The sequence below is a fragment of the Excalfactoria chinensis genome, chromosome 4 (genome assembly GCF_039878825.1).
Source record: "Excalfactoria chinensis isolate bCotChi1 chromosome 4, bCotChi1.hap2, whole genome shotgun sequence".
NCBI classification, from domain to species: Eukaryota; Metazoa; Chordata; class Aves; order Galliformes; family Phasianidae; genus Excalfactoria; species Excalfactoria chinensis.
In genome coordinates, this window is record NC_092828.1 from 39,007,248 (window position 1) to 39,024,764 (window position 17,517).

The 17,517-nt window shown below is 44.5% G+C and overlaps 1 protein-coding gene across 1 annotated transcript in view; it reads left to right on the forward strand.

Annotated features, from left to right (window-relative positions):
* Positions 1-2,590: 2,590 nt before the first annotated feature.
* The window catches only part of ADAMTS3 (ADAM metallopeptidase with thrombospondin type 1 motif 3), a 119,759-nt gene continuing 104,832 nt past the window's right edge, over positions 2,591-17,517 (forward strand). The window contains exons 1-3 of the mRNA XM_072336407.1: positions 2,591-2,859; positions 3,433-3,460; positions 13,574-13,980. Of these exons, the coding sequence (XP_072192508.1) occupies positions 2,791-2,859; positions 3,433-3,460; positions 13,574-13,980 (504 nt within the window). The 5' untranslated portion in view covers positions 2,591-2,790. The remainder of the gene's footprint in view (positions 2,860-3,432; positions 3,461-13,573; positions 13,981-17,517) is intronic.

Sequence of the window (17,517 nt, forward strand, 5' to 3'; positions counted from 1 at the left end):
GGCAAAGGACATTGTAAATCAGAATGTCAGTAAATTATGATGTGGGAGAAAAACCTTATTCCTAAGTATCAGGAATCATCACTGCAAAAATCTGTATCAAACAACATCTGCACATATGATTGGTGAAGAGTATATGATTTGACTAGACTATGGATTTATTCGTGGATGTTGTAGTCAAGTTTACTAGCGGCTTGTCTCAAAATATGTTAAAATATGTGAAAATATGCAAAGCTGGTGTTGAATAAGATGGGAAAAACTCTGGTTAATTTCTCTGTTTTGTGTAGGGAATATTTTTCTTCAGCATCTCTCTGTGTTCTTGTTCCAGTTAGTACTTCCTTTGAAACTGTTCTGTTGCAGGCTCTTCTGCTGTGAGGAAAAATGAGGCTTCATAGAAACTGTGTCCCCGAGCCCTCTGAATCAGGTAATGTCACATCTAACTTGCAGTACTGAGTGCTAGCTCCCATAAAATATTGTTCCTGCTATTTAGATACTGCTACACTCTTCATCTACAGAACCTGGCCCCGTGCAAAACCTTTTAGACTTCAGCATCTCTTTGCTTCAGGGCCTAACCTTGGGTTCATAAACTGTTTGTAGCTGTCAGCCTAGTGCACCCACAGAAAGTGCACAGATGCAGAAAGCCTTTCTGATGTAGTGTTAGTAAGAATAGCTTTAGAGCTGCAAATATTTAGCAGATTTCTAACAGATACATATATATATATATACACTTATGTATGTAAATGCATACATATCAGACAAAGCATACATGAGAAAATCTGTGATTACTTTGGTGACGGTACATCCAAACTTCTGTCTTCTGTATTTTTTTGCTAATTGGAAAAGTATAGCCGCCTAGGAGCTAACACACTGCTTTATTGGTTGACTCTGATTATGATCACAAAGTGCATGGGGTTTGGTTCTTGGTATGCATGTGTTCTGCACTTGGCTACTTGCTGTGCTGTTCAACAGTGCCCATCCAGCGCCTGGAAGACAGGAGTAAATAAGGAAGAGCTTGGCCTGGAACTTGGGAGTGCTGTATTAAAAGTAAGGAAGAGAGATCAAATCAGAATTGTTCCTATAGTTAGCCTATGTGAAGCACTGCCTAAGTGCAGAATACTGTTGGTCTTTCATTTTGCTGCAGAAAACAAATACTGGGATGTTGTGCTGCGGATAAACCCTCAAGGAAATCAACACAGTGGTTCTTGGGATTTGAATAATGTGCAGTAAATAAGGCCTGAGGTCACATAATGAAGGTCATTAAGGGAAATAAAACATGGAGTAGCTGTGTGTTGAGCTGACGGCACGTGTTCTGTGTGCTGCATGAGGAAAGAGTCTGTAAGAATGGTGTGTTATCAAGTGACTGCAGCCAGTGCCTCAGTTCAGAAGCAGAGGAAAGATAGTGTCAGCTGGTGTTTCTGAACTGACAATTGCAACTGACAGCTCTAACGTATAATTATGTAGTTAGCCTTTACAGGACCTCAGCTCTTCTGATTCTGGCCTTTCCAAAACTTGGCTCATGTGCAGCGTGCCACTGCCCAGTGTTACAGCATGCTGGTTGGAACAGGCTACTACGTACTCTACAGAAATGATCTTAGTAATAACAGGTATTAGATTCAGGCATTTCTGCTTTCTTAGAGATTTTTTTCCTCCATTAGGAGACAAGCTGGCAGAGTTCAGGACCATGATTTACATAGTCAGGACTTAGCTACACTGAGGCTACAGCTCTCCCAAATGCTGCTGTGGGCAACTTGGCTTTACAAGAACCAATATTTTCTTTTTCACTTTGAGCTGATGGTTTCTGTCCAGCAGTTCCACTGAAAGTGGTGATGCAGTGGCACGGGCTGTGCGGGGAGGTGGTGCAGTCACCATCCCTGGATGTGTTAAAGCACTATGGAGATGTGGCTCTGAGGGATGTGATCAGCGGGGATGGGCTGGAGGATTGGATGTGGTGGTCTTTAGAGGTCTATTCCAACCTTAATGATTCTATGAGTATAGGCAGGCTTTCGAGGATTTGATCCGAAAGCTTCTGCATAGCAATGCTCTGCTCGTTTGTGCAAGGTGGAAGCTAACCGGGGCTCATTTGGGCCGCTAATGACAGCTTCACATGAGCACAGAAAGTAGGAGAGTAGCTTCTCATTGCTGAGCTTCAACGGCGTCACATCTGCTAGGCGAACGAACGGGACAGAGAGAGCTCCCGGCGGAGTTTGCGCGGGGAAGGCCTCTGCAAGGGGGTGAGGGTTTTCACCCGGGCCGGGACGCGGCTCTTTGTGGCGCGGGGCTGCGGCCCTGTCAGCGGCCTGAGGCGCTGCCGGGGGCTCGCGCTGCACCTGCCCCGCGCCCGCTCCCCTCGGCGGACCGCTCGGGGCGCGTCCTTTGTCAGGGGGCGGCCGAGCCCCGGGCCGGCCCAGGTGCGGCTCCGGCTGCCGGCGGGCGGCGGGGCGGCCCTGACGTCGGTGTGCCGAGCCGTGCCGAAGGCGGGGCCGCGCCCGGGGGCCGGTGCGGCTTTATTAGCGCCGCAGGTCGCGATGCGTGGCGCAGGCAGGGCGCAGCGAGCAACAGGAGGCGGCGCGGTCGCTCGCCGCCCCACCGCCGCCCGCGCCCAGCCCGCCCGGCCGCCGGCCCCGGGGCGCCGGCGCTAGCGGGGTGCTGCAGCCCGGGGACGGCCGAGACGGGGGCTCGGAGGGGGAAGGAGCCGGAGAAGAAGGCGAAAGGAGGAGGAGGAGAGGAAGAGCGCGGCCGGGGCCGGGAGCGTGCGGTCGCGCGGGGCAGCGGTCCGCGGGCGGCCGGCTCGTGATGGTGCTCCTGCCCCTGTGGGTAGTGGCAGCCGCGCTCCTGGGGGCCCGCGCTGCAGCCGTCCGGCAGGTGAGTGAGCGAGAGAGCGAGCGACCGGCCCGGCGGCTGCGGCGCTCCCCTTCCCTCCCGCCCGCCAGGTCCCCCTGCCTCGGCCGGGAAGGCGGTGGAGCGGCGGAGTTCGCCCGCGGGGTGCAGCGCAGCCCCGGCCCCGCTCTGGTGGCTGCTGACCTCAGCCTGCCGCTTCGTCCCCGCTTTGTGGCGGAGCGGCGAAGGAGCCGTCCGTCCCGTGCTCCCCGGGGCTCGGCGCTCGGTCATTCGCACCGACCCGAGGGCCTTCCTTTGGACACCGGGCTCTTGCTTTCTGTGTGTCCCGATAGATAGAAGGGGTCGTTTCGAATCAGGATTTCCTAGTTCCTCGATTTGTATTAAACTTGTTAAGGGCTCTCTCAGTTTATTGCCAGACGCAGCTGTTTGTTCAGCTGAGGAAAAATGCTAACCCTGGAAACCAAAAGCAGAGATGTAAAAAGTGGTGCGATGCAAACCGAGGGATTTTTCAGCCTTCTAGAAACAGCGGGCTGTCACACGTTGCATAGTAATTGCACCATTTACACTTCGTGCATGTGTTTCTTTTCTCTCCTGCAGGCTGGTGAAGAACAGCAGATCCGAATAGGTAAGTCCCTTTAACTGTTATTTCAGCTGTCAAAAAAAAGTAACAACAAACTAGTTTATTTTCTGGCAAATTGGTCTGTGCCCAGGCAAGCGTTCCCCTGTGTCCCTCATGCTGTTACCACCCAGGAGCATTTGTGGTTTCACAGTGCTGTGGCATGACTTGGATTTGCATGGCCTCTCATTTCAAGCTCTTTCATCCTGTTAACTCTGTACATCCCTTTTTAAAAATGAAACAACGAAAGTTCGAAGGTGCAGCATGCTTTAACCAGCCCTGTGAATGTCATGGCAGATCTGTGCTGGGTCAGATGCTTTGTGTTCATTTGTATGTCACTGAAGCAAGGAGGAAATGCTTACGCTAGTTTAGCCAGTGCAGGTCATGTCTTCATACCACTTTCCTTCTGTCCTGGAAGTGCTTAACCTTTTCTTATAGTTGGGAATGCTGTCTAATGCTGAAACCTCTACCTGTTTCCTTTATGGAAAGATGTGCTTGCTGCATGCCCAGTGGATGTTCACTGCTGCGTTATAAACTGGTAGACCCACATCAGAAAGTATAATGTGGCAAGATCAGTGTCCATGATGAATGAGGGTGCTGAAATGAACCAGGGTATGGTCATGCTGCAATCTGAAGCCTGACTTTTTCCTGAGAGGGATGGGAAGCTTCATAATAATTAGGAGCATGTGCACACAATCTAGTTGCTGTAGCTCTGCATTTATTTAAGCTGACAGATAATTTACTGCCACATGGGGTGGAAGAGTCTGTGGAAGGATTCAGAAGCCAGTGTCTTCTCTCCAGACCATCAGTGAGGCTGCCATCTTCCCTACCCCGTGGTTCTGAGGGCAGCCCTGGAACCAGCTGATTCCCAGTTGCTATTGAGCGCAATTGCCTTTATGGGGCACTGGAGTTTTTCAATAAGGAATGATAGCACCTATGCACCTCTAGGGACCCTATATTGTTCTGTTTCCAGTTGCTATTAGAGCTTTGATTTTGAGATTCAGGTTTTAAGCTGCAGTTTTGTTCAGAAAATAGTTTCAGGTATTTCTTTAAGTTTTGGACCTCTTGTCTCAATTTCAGTCCTGGCACTGTATTCTTAAAGGCTTAGGTTGATTTCCTCTGTCATCAGTGAATAATGGGTTTTGAGACAGTTAGGTACATTTAAACCTAGCTGGCAAACAGACTTCTTTTTTTCCAGTGGCATTTCAGTGCTTTATTTCTAGTTGTTTCCTTGAGAAATGGATTTTATTTCAATTTCAGAAGCTATAAGCTATACAGGAATGCATCATTTAAATTATATAGTATGTCAGACAGTTTCTTGAACCCAGAGGAAAGCTCTTTATCCTTTCAGTTTTTAATTTCTTTTGTGTTCCTGGTGTTGGTGTATCCTGGGAGGGTTTGAGGCATGCGAGATCCATGGAAGAGAGGTGACACACAGCGGAAGGTAAATGAAGGTTCCTAAGCAAAGCCTTCCAGGACCGGTCTGCATGGCTCATGTGGGACAGGCTGTCTGCATGGCTTGTAGCCCAGCTGTTAGTGATTAAGGGAGCGAAGCACTGGAATAGCTTGCCAGAGATGTGGTGGGTGCCCTGTCCTTGGAGATATTCAGGGTCAGCCTGGACCAAGCTCTGAGCAGCCTGATAGAGCTGTAGGTGTCCTTGTTCCTCACAGGAGAGTTGGACTAGAGGACCTTTAAGGGTCCCCTCTAACTCAAGTGTTTCTATGGTCTCAGGGTGGAGATGGGCAGGGTATGAGCCCATGGTTCTGTCTGCTCGCAGGGTCACAGGACCATGTGTGCGGTGTCCCCTCGGGTGGTTCAGCAGCACACAACCCCTTGTCATGAGACTCACTGTTGGTTGGTGCCTGGCAAAAATGAGCTTGTGTCTCCTTGGCACAAACGCAGGGTGTCCTGGTGGTATTTGGTTCGGCCTGGCAAGACTGAGAGTTTGCTGTCTGACCAAACCAGGCTGTCTGTGCTAAGCTCTGGCTTTTGAGGGATTGGTGGTATTTCACTGAGGGAATGCTGTATTTTCAAAGGAAAAAGTAGCTAGTAAACACAGACTAGTTTTGTCTTTTCTGTTTTTTAAACTGTTAATATTTCAAGTAATGTTTTATCCTGTCAATTCTGATTGGAAAAGGTATTGCCTACTCAGTTTAGAGCATTAATAACTACATTAAAACTTGCATTAGGATTGCCTCCAAATGGGCTGTCCTACTTTTAAGTCCCTATTAAGTGTCACTTTGCATTGGTGTTGTGTATTTTGATTTGGCCCAGGGCTGGCTGCTGTCAGCAGCTAATCTTTTTATTTATTTATTTATTTGGTAGTCTGGAATGTCATTTAGGACAAATTAAAGCATATAGGATTTTTTTATTTATTTTTTTATAATACTAGTACAGAATGTATTATATAGATTAATTATTATATAATTAAGATAGGGTTTACCCTATCTTAATTAACCACTTTAATGCATAATCTACTGCAAAACCTGGGAACTGTAAAGAGGAAATCTTGCTGTTGCTTGTGAAATCCCTATAAGCCTGATGTTACTGACACTCACGGTGGTGCTGCATCTTCACTATTTGCGTCTCTCAGCATCCGCACAGCAGAACATCAGCATTTTGTGCTGTTATTGGGAGAAAGCTCTGACATCTAACCTGGGAAGAGCAGCATCAGGCTGCTACAGAGCCTGGATAAAACAAGCTCACCAGCGTTATGCGAGGTGACTTTGCAGTTCAGGAAGGGCCGTGGAAACATCACAAAATTTCTTGAGTTTCTTGTGTGCCTGGGACAAATGGACGGTGAAGTAAAGGAATGAGAACACTGAAGAGAGGAGTGTATACATACCTTGTGAGCCTGTATTCTTGCAGCCCCTTGCTTTTACTCATCCAGCTTGCAGTGTCTAGCACTGAGGTATGCTGCACAGCCTCCTCCCTGCTTAGGTGCAAAGTTGTGTGGAAATCCTCTAGAAATCCACCCTGCCATTGGGCAGGCAGCCCAGTGCCCGCCCATTTGTTTCTTTGCACAAGGCCTGGTACAGCATCAACTTTGTAAAATCAGTAGCTGATGATATAATAGTGTAGCTTTACACGTGGGTATTCCTAATTAGAATATATGCCAGCAATCTGATGAGGTGAATGGTTACTGTGTGTAGCAGTTAATTCACATCTCATCGCCACAGCACAGAAAATGTTTGGAAAGAAATGGTGATACCGGCACTTAGTGGATGTGATTTCGCAGGTCACTGTAAAGGGTGAAGGAACTCCTGTGATCAAAATATTAATTAGTTCGGGGCTGTCGGTACTCTGTCTGCAGTGCAGGAGGCTGGGATGTGGGAGGTCTAGTTATCAAAATTCATCCTGCTCCGAAAGTAATGCCTCTCACTTATTTTCATGGAAACTAGAACAAATGCAAAGAGCACAATAGCGCTATTTGATAGAGCAAATTGTCTGCTGCAAAACAGTATTTTTCAACATAGTCACCACCATTAGCCCTGCATTTTTTTGTAGGCAATGAGCAAGAGCCTGCATGATTCATACAAATCTGCACCAGTAGAGGTGACCCACTGTTTCACAGCTGCTGTGACAGCATCACCACTAGGAAAATGTTGCCCTCTCAGTCCATCTTTTGTCTCTCTGAAGAGATGGAAGTCAGAAGGTGCCAAATCTGGACTATACAGTGGGTGTGGTAGGACCTCTCAGACAGGTCTTGAAATTGGTATGGGGTCTGGTGTTATTGTGCTGCAAGAGAAAGGCTGCCCCTTTCTCTGGCCTGCCTGGAAGTCTGAGCCTTCAGCTTAGTCAGCATTGCAATGCAGTAGTCAGAGTTGGTGGTTTGTCTGGATTCCGGGTAAGCCAGAAGGATCAGCCCTTTCCTATCCCACCAGACAGTGTGCATCACTTTATCCGCTGGGGGCTGCCTTGTGAACTTTTTCTTTGATGGGGAATCCAAATGTTGCCACTCCTCAGACTGCTGTTTTGATGCCAGCTCATAGTGGTGACACCATGTCTCATTACTGGTAACGATGTGACTGAGGGAACTGTCACCTTCTGCCCTGTATTGGTTCAGTTGGTTCTGATAAATGTGCTGCCAACAGTTTATGGGCTGGTTTGGTTCCGTGACAAGCAGGGTGAAGGGATTTCTCAGAATCTGCGCCTCCAGAGAGAGGAAAATGGGGGGATGCCTTATATGCATTCCCCCCTGTGCAGGAATGATATCAGCACAGCAAACAGTCTTCTGGGGAGCGTAGTTTCGTCTCTTTGGTGTGCAGAACTGGGGCATTAACACTTTAATTCCCAGTGCGCTACATGATGTTATGATGTGGAATACCGATGACCATGAAACCATGGTGTACGCATATGGTGTCCTTTCTGCTCCTGCGTGAGCATTTGTGGGACCTACCTGGAGCAAACTTTGTGGTATTCCAACATGGCCACCATCATTTTCAATGCACTGAAACTGATGTTTAGGTCTGTGTGCAGATCTCTGGTTGTAATCCACCAGTCTGTGTGAGTGAGCTGATTGAGGTTTTCTTAATTTCATGGTGTGGTAGCCGTGCATGGCTGCCTGGAGTGCAGCTTGTCTTTCACAGCACTGGTACCACTGCTGAAGTGCACCACCCACTGCCGCCTGCGCTCACATCCACTGGTTGGTCTCCATCAGCATTCAGCCAGTGTCAATAAATGGCAGCTTCCACATCATACACAATTCCATCAGACTGCCCCTATGCTGCCATCTGTCACTCAGCAACAACATGTAATGGAATATTGGTGGAAAGGTTCAACTTAGGCTGCTGTAGTTCCAACATCACCCTCTGATGGGGGCTAATAGAATAAAATAGGAGGCATTACTCTTGGAGCAGCCGCTATATACTCTTTGTTAGCAAAAACCCCATCGGGATAATGATCACTACATGGCACTGTAGTGTTAATTCCTAAGAAGAAAGCAATGTCTTCAAACTTGTGTAGCTTGGTCTAGACATGGCAATAATTTTTCCTGTATTTTCAGAAATTGCTGCCTTTCTGCTGCTTTTGCTGCTTTCAGTTTAGACCACGCTTTTGAAATCTCGTTCTTTAAAAGAATTCTTATGATTTTCAGACAGTACTGTTGGCGTCCAGATGGACCAGTTTTGATCAGTGTATTTTCAAATATATATTTAGAAAAAAAGCTCTCCTGGGTGCTGCTGATTTTAACAAATAATAAGAAAGGTTTAGGGCTTTTGAACCTCAATTCTCAGCAGTTTTACACTGCAGAGACAGTTACTGTGAGCCAGCACTGTTCATTCTTCAGTTGAGTGTGTATCTGGGAGGAGGGGAAAAGAAAAAGAAGAAATTAGAGCTAAGATTTTTGCAGAGGCATTCTCTAACTAATTATGTTTTGGCATGCAGTGAAAGAATGTGATATTCTTTCACAAGTGTTTCCTTTCAACTTAAACGTTGTGCAACTGGAACAGCAGTTCAAAGCCAGATGCAAAAATGAAGAAAATTTGAGGTTAAGTGCTTTCTCTGTGTTCTTCTGTGGTCGTTACTGAAAGCTCTGAATTAGCAGAAAAGAGTGACTCTGGAATTTTAGCATAGGAAAGGGAACACCTACAGCTGGCGTAGCATTTCCTAAGAGCTGTGGAAAAAGGGTAATAGAAGTCAGTGGAGGAGTTTAGATGTCCTCGGTTATGTCACATTTAATTTTAATTGCCTTTGGACAAAAGGCATTTCCTCTTCTAGCTTGCTACTCAGAGACTCTGCAAAGGGCTTTTGCTGACTCAAAAATATGACAATTCTTATTTTCCATCCTTTATGCTTACCTTCTTATTGGCTATTCTTGTTCTTAACAAAAATAACTTATTTTTTTTATTGCACTCACAAGAAGGAATTTAGGAATTCTGATGCAAGATGTACATAGCAGTTTCTGAATTGTGCAGTGAACGCAGAATTTGATCACTGGAACTGTGGTCTCTGGCATTGTACAGTCTGCTTTAAGAAGAGGGAAGGTGGAGGGGGGAAAAGAAAAGCTGTGAAGGGTGTCTGTGAGGTAAAAGGAGGAATATCAATCTGTGAATGAATTCTCATCACTGAAGCTTAGGGAGTCGTAGAGACCATAGAATTGTTTCAATTGGAAGGAACCCTTAAAAGTCATCTGGTCCAACTTCCCTGCAGTGAACAGGGACACCTACAGCTACATCAGGTTGATCAGAGCCCTGTCCAGCCTGACCTTGAGTGTCTCCAGAGATGGAGCATCCACCACTTTTTTGGGCAACCTGTGCCAGTGCTTCACTACATTTTTTCTTATATCCAATCTAAATCCTCCCCTCTTTTAGTTTGAAACTATTTCCCATTTTCTTATCACAACAGACTTTTATAAAAAGTCTGTTCTTTTCTTTCTTATAACCTCTCTTTAGATATTGAAAAGCTTCTCTCAGGCCTTCCCAGAGCCTTCTCTTCTCCAGGCTGAGCAGCCCCAGCACTCTCTGGAGGCACTCCCAACAGGTCCATGTCTCTCCTGTACTGAGGACTCCACATCTGGACACAGTACTCCAGATGAGGCCTCACTGACACAGAGTAGAGGAGCACAATCACCTTGTTTGGCCTGCTGGCCACACTTTTGATGCAGCTCAGGGTTTGGGTGGCTTTCTGGGCTGTGAGGGCACATAAGTAGCTCATGTTCAGCTTGCCATCTACCAGTACCTCCAAGTCCTTTTTGACAAGGCTGTGCTGCATTCTCACTCACAAGCCCAAGATTGTATGGGCAGTAGGGGTTTCCACAACCCAGGTGCAGGATCTTGGCTTTGTTGAACCTCATCAAGTTCACCTGGGCCCACTGCTTGAGCCTGTTTAGGTCTCTCCTGATGGCATACCATTCCTTGGGTGTGTCAGCTGCAGTGCACAGCTGGATGTCATCTGCAGACTTGCTTAGGGTGCACTCAATCCCACTGTTGGCATCATGTGAGAATCAAAGTTTTTGCTTTGACTCAGTTGGGATATACAACCCAGAAGCTCTGTTTCCTGTTCTTGGCATGATGTCTAAATACATAAAGCTCTATGCTCATTTTTTTATTTTTTAATTATTTTTTTAGAACCTGAACTTGTAGGTGTATGGTGAAAAAGCCTATTGAGAAGCACGATGATTAGTAGTGGGGGGACATGAATGAAGTTTTCAGATCAATAAAAGTTATAAGGAGCTTTTCACTTCCCTGGGATATAGTAGCTATCTGTTTGTTGAGTAGGTGTATGTCGGTTCATAGAATATCTTGGATTAGAAGGGACCTCAAAGCCCATCCAGTTCCAACCCCCTGCCACGTGCCTCCAGCTAGATGAGGTTGCTCGGGGCCCCATCCAAACTGGACGGTATCTATGTGTTACATAAAGATATGTATAGTGCAAGAACTTAGATGTCATTCTGTCTTCTATTAGTGCTGTGCATTATTTTTCAGTCAAGCCCCTCAGTAACTGGAATAAAAGCAAGCCAGAGAAAAAAAAAAAAAAAAAACACAAAAACAAACAGTTGTATGAAGCCCTTAGGAATGTTTTCCTACTGAATTTATTAGTTGAATTTGCAGGTCTTGTAAAACAAGCAGCCGCTGCTTCCAGGAAAAGGGTATTAGCTACTGAGCTTTTTATCTACGTATGAATTTTCAGTTCAAGTGTGATTCACCTTGAGAATGGGTAAAATTTTTCATTTAATCATGTTTATTTAAGGAATTCTCAATGGCACTTAGCGGTACCATCTGAGCTACTCAACCCTGGAGGCCTTTAAATTGGAAGGATCAGTAATATCACTCTAATAGCGCTTTAGCCAGTTCTCTCAGGAAAAGAACTAGGGAATAATTCTGTCCTGAGTGTCTTTTTAACTGTCACATAGGTAATAAGGCTTCAGAGTTGGTGCATTTCTTAGCAGTGTTTTGGCCTGGAGCGTGACCTGACCTGGGAATGCGTCTCCTTCTCCTTTTACAGGATGGAAATCAGACACCGAATATCCTGATTGCTCCCAGGTTGCAAAGGTCTTGCAGAAAAGATGAACTTGGTTTTACAGTGGTGTACAGTTACCTTAAGGCGTGCGTGTGTCATGATGAAGGGCTGAATGTGATAAGCAGAAAACCTTTCTCTGAGCAGAAGTCATGCTTTTCTCATCAGTGTCTAATAGTATCAGAGAGTGGAGAGGGAAAATAATTATTCTCTAGGGTTAAGAATGCTATTTTCAGAGGATCCAGGTAACCAACTACACAGAAAGATAGAAAGGGGCCTTTATTTATTTATTTCTTAAGTGTTGCATTCGCATAGGTGAATTCAGAACCTAGTGGGAACTTTACGAGCCAGCTAATGTTGCTGTGGCTGATTAGGCAGCATCCTGATTTGACCCATGGGAATGTCCGATGGTGACTCTATGCACTCCATTTGAAAATTTGCAGCTAATTTATTTGTATCATCTGAAAGCAGAATTGCAAATACACAAAAAGTGCATGATTTTTTTTTTCTACCACTCTTGAAATCTGTTCTCAGATTCCTTTAGTGGAATGGAAAGCTGCGCTGCATGTTTTTTGCTGTGCACAGGACTGTGTTTAGGCATACAATGCATACAGTTCTTTTCTGTAACTTGAGTCAGTTCTGCAGTGCGCCCCGTGCCCTGGTTTCAGTCCACGTACACTTGATAATGCACTGCTGGTTGGTTGGTGCTGAGCAATGGGTGCTCACCTGGGGCTGTGCTGAGCTGTATGCAGCCAGCTTGTGGGCCACGAGTTGGACATACCTGCTTTGGGCAATATGATCAGTAATGGTTGTTTTGCTATTGGCATGACTTTTGTGTATTGCAGGAAGATGCGAGATTTAGATGGAAATCTGTAGCGTAGGAAAAAAGGAGCTAATCTGTTACTTTTGAATGCCATTATTCAAATTCTGCAAAGAGGAAAGGCAATAGCAAGTTAACGGGTAAGACGATTTATTAGATTTTTCCCTCCTGTAGAGGGAAGAGCTGTTGCTCGTGCCACTGTCAGTGATGTGATATCCACTGGATTCTTGTCTTTTCTGTTTTTTGGGGGGCTTCAGAAATTAGTATCTAAATTGCAGCTATATACCAAAGTTGTCACTTGATTTTCAGTATCTTTGTGGACACCTTGTTTGGGAGCAAACAATTCTGTTTAAGGTGTGTGACAGTGTTGGCGTTTCATACAGGAGAGTTAGAAGGCTTGTTGCTGCTTCTTTGGCTGTCAAGGAAACCCAAACCCCAGGAAACTCTCCAGATAAATATAAATGAATATTTCAGGGTTTGCTCTGCCAGCTTTATGAAAATAGAGTCATGAAAGACCTGCTTCTTGACAAATTTGGCACAAGGAGGATATTTTGCATGCGCCTAATGTGCATCCCAGCATCTGTGGTGTGTGTTTATTTGATGTGCATACCTGGGCACAGCTTGTTGTGTTCATGCTCCTTGGCATGCTCTGTGTTCTTTTCCTGTAGCTGAAATGTGTTTCCCATCTCATTATCTCTGTTTTGTTATAGCTTGCATAACATGATGATCTGTAAAGACACTTCTTTCTAACATGCCCTCTCTGTGTTCACGTGATAATAGTACAAAGCGTGTTTATGGGAACAGTTGATGTGGTAAGAATACTGAAGGCCTTGCTGTGAGATACCCAGGTGAAGATCTGTAAGTTTGTGTACAGTAAAGAGAGCGTTTGGCCATGTCTTCTGTCCAGACTAACTGCCTAGCAGATAATTTAGTACATATCGATGCAGTGACTTTGTCCCTCACCATTATAAAAACATTCACAGGTTGTTACTGTTCTTCAGCCAAACTCATCAGCGGGGTGGTTTAGAGTGACTCTAACAGGCATCTTAAACTGGGAATACCAGAGAAGGAGATGAGAGGCAAAGGGGTACAAACATACATTGCATTTGACATTAGGTCTGCGGGTGCAGTAGTTCTGTGATGTCTGGCATATTGGGTGCAGCTGGAGCATTCTGTGCATGAATGTAGCCCATTACAGTCAGGCCAGTGACTGGCTGCCTCCTTGGATTGCTGTTTCTTCTAGGGATACACGCTTCTGTAGTTCTGAATCTGTTCTTCAGTCTTAAGGTTTTGTTCCATACTCTTGTTCTAATTTCAGTTTGTTTGGGGTTGTTTCTCTTGGCAGAATTACCAAAAAGCAGACCAAGACCGTATGGGTTAGTGATTCCAATTAGTACCAATGCAGACGGAAGCTACATCTCCAATATACTCTCTGCAAGCCATCAAAGAAGATCAACGAGGGAGGTATCCCAGAGCCCCAAACAGCTGTATTTTAACGTCACTGCCTTTGGAAGGGAATTCCATCTCCGGCTGAAACCCAACACTCGTTTAGTGGCTCCTGAGGCAGTTGTGGAGTGGTACGAAGACTCTGTGGAAACTGGAAATGGAAATGATGCTGGTAATTCAAGTCAGACTAAAACTGCTGCAGAGAGGTTGTGGAAAAGAGAGCCCCTGTGGACCAACTGTGCTTACGTGGGTGACATAACTGACATCCCTGGAGCTTCTGTTGCTATTAGCAATTGTGATGGTCTGGTAAGGCTTATTTAATGGCATTAATGTCTGTCGTTTTATCACTTTGTTCTCAGTTTTTGTTGCTTTTCACTGTACGATACTAATGATCTCGTATAGAGAATCTTAGAAAAACTCAGTATACATTTACGCATAGTCCTTTGATTTAATCCAGGATAATTCCCCTCAGTTTGATAAACAAAGTCCTTAATGTGAGACGGAGGGGAATCAAAAATACTATTTGTTGGCTTTCCTTGTTACTTTCCTGAGGTGGTGTTACAAATGGGAGAATTTATAATCCAGTTACTTCAACACTTAAATGATTGAGCCTAGAATTTGGCATGGAAACTTTCACTCTTTACTTTTTGGGCATCAAATTTGCAGGGTGCCCAGTAGTCCAAAAATGGCAAAAAATGTAAAATCTAAAGGATGTATTAAGTGGGCTTATTTTCTTTTTTTGATGTGTAGTTCTATTTTATCTGAAGCTCTCATGTGAAACTTGACTGATTCACATCTATAAATGATTTGTTCTCAAAACCGTGCCAGCCTGGTTGCTATGTTAGTTAAAACGCATGATAGTTCATTGTGGCTTCATCAGTTGCAGAGACTGGCCTGGTACACAAATCCCATATTGAAAGACTGGAATATATTGAGTACACATACCATTCGTTAATTCAATCATGCGGTAAAGAAAGCTAACAATACTTACCTTGTGCTCTATAAGTAGCAGGAGCAGTGGTGGAACATGGCTGCAACATCCAGGAAGATTAATGTAGTGGTTACTCTACTGCTATTCAGGGAAGGAATCATATGAACAAGTTTGCAACAAGAATCCCTTCTTGGAAATAGGTTTCCCTCTTCCTGTCACATGCCAGAGATGTTAATGATTTGATTCCATTTGGTGATAAGTGCTGGCTAGCAAACCTCCCAGCTTCTGCAGCACGTAATTTATTTCAGGTAAAGCAGTCACTGTGTGACTACCTGCATAAATGTCTGAAACTCCTCATTCAGTGCGTAGGGCTGTGCACAACCATAACTCCCTGACTTTCCTTACTAAAAGAAGGAAAACACTGATGATGTTTATGTCTTAGGTTATCAACTTCTATCAGTTTTTCTTCTTTTTTTTTTCCTTCTGTTTTTTTAGTGGGATCTGTTGACCGTGTGCTGTGTTTACAGAGATCATGCAGACATCTCCCTGGATAGGCAGAGCCTTGGATGTTACTTTGACAGTGAATGAGACTGTTGGGCTGAGAGCTGTGTTTTATCAGTAATCCTGAATGAAGTTCTTGCGTTAAGTGCCAGAACACTTTAAGACAGTAAATTGGATTAAATGGAATTAGATTAAGGGGTACAGCAATATCAGCAGGGATCGCCATGTGGCTGACAAGCTTCTTGTGTTGTGTTTTCAGTTACTGAAATTAAGTAGTTTCTGTGTTCTCAAACCTCTGCATGTATAAGAAGCCAACAGGTGCCAGCAAGATCCTAAAGAGCAAGAGGCTTCTGAGTTTTACATCATATTGCCGCTATTTTCTCACAGCACCCAGGAGAAGCCCCTTAGGTGCTTTCCATGGTCTTAGGGGCTGAACTAGAGGCAAATGTGCTTTTTGCTTAAGTAGAAGAGTGGGTAAATGCTCCTGAAGTCACTGTTGTCTCTGTTCATCTCAACGTAAGCTGTCCTGTGAAGTCTTTGAGGGGCTTCTTTAAGCCCCTGAGCCACCTGCCACATGGCAGGATTGGAAGGCACCATCAGAGCACATGTGGTGTGAAAGGGTGAACTGGCTGACCCTCCTGCCAGCAACAGATCTTAGTGGACGTTCTGGCCCCTGTGCTGCATTTTGCACTGCTGCTGAGGGACTCACAGACTGGCAAGGAGTTACGGCAACAGCTTTACTGCTCCCTGCTTTGGGCAGCTGTAATGACAACAGCTTGTGCTGAAAGGCAACTTTTTGGAGCAATTCAGCTTGCTTACTTCACCTAGCTGTTGTAGTAGTCTTTGGGACTTTGTTTATTTATTTATTTAAACAAATAAGTGTGAAATAAATGATCTTGAAGATTGATGACATTTAAGTTGTTCTTTTCTCCCAGCAGCTCTTGGATTAGCAGAAGTTAGCATTTCTGTCTTCTCTGCTGCTGTACTGTGCTTCTCACAACCAAGCTAGAATACTTGATCCTCAGTGTATTCTAACTATGTGAAGGGTGAGATGATATGGCTTAACAGAAACTGGAACAACAGTGAGAAATTCTAGGGCTATGTGTCTATTCAAAAGGCTTATTTTTGACTTCAAAGAAATATACGCACTTGCCAGTGTAGTTTCCTCAGGTTCTTACCTTCTGGGAAAAAAGAAAAAGGAATCACTATGGTTACAATTCAATCGCTGTGTAGTTTATAAAGTAAGCTTGATATGATCAATAACAGCAAAAAAAAAAACAAATGCTTGGCTTCCACTGGTTGGCAAAAGAGCTCACAAAGTTTGTGTGTGAGGAGATTTTAGTTGTGACTCCTACGTCTCCTGCTGATAGGTGAGCCAAATTATGTATTGCATTAACCTTTACTTCGTAAAGACTGCTGTATTTCATATTGTTCAGTGTTTGCTTTCAGTGCTTGGATGTATGAGGTTATGAGGAACATGGTGGTGCTGAATTTTGATTACTTCATTGTAAGTATACAAAATTATTGCCATTTACACTAATAGAGCAAGATTTTGTTCATGGTCTCTTCCTGAATCTGAGCTTACCTTTTAAAAAACAAAATACTGAAATACTTTTGTTATGAAACAGTTTACATATCTACTTTTGCTGGAATAGCCATCTGCGTGCCATAAGTTTTGCGAATTCCTATCTTCCCATCTGTTTAATATCCCTTGAAAATAACAGTTTGTTACAAGGATCCCATGCGTGTGCATGCACTTGTCGTTGCAAAAGAACACTTAATTTGTCATGGAGAAGCTGCCTGTTGTTTTCATTACTGTCTTTAAATAATAATAATTAAAAGAAGTAGCTTTACTGAGTAACTGACAAATTCTAAGAAATGTGTCAGCTTATGATCATAATAAAATAAACCCTGGTTCATATTTTCCATATGTAAAACTCAGGACGAGTAGATTTGTAAGGTTAATTCTAACTTGGGCGTTGTAAGGCCATGCTGCATTTCAGAAAGCTGGGGTTTACTTGGGTTTCTGTGCTGTGTTTCTCCGGTTACTTTCATCCCAATGGCAGTATTTCTTGTCAAAATAATTATAGAGTTTGTCAAATACTTGACAGTGTTACAGCAAAACTTGTAACCGAGTTGCAGTTGTCAAGCAAAATCATCCTCTGAGTCTAGATAGCACATGGGGAAGTCCTTACTTGTCTCTCATTTCAGGAGGTGTGGTTTGTAGCTCACTGCTGAATTTGGTCTTCTGGTAATTATAGCTGATATTTACTGTAATTAATACTGGCTTTGTCTTCTGTACGTCCATATTGGTTTGGCTCGCTCTGCCATGGCAGCTGTGTGAAGTTAAGCTGATGCTGGTGCAGTGCAGTGTTGTTGATCCATCACTGGGAAGGAAAGGGATGAGTGCT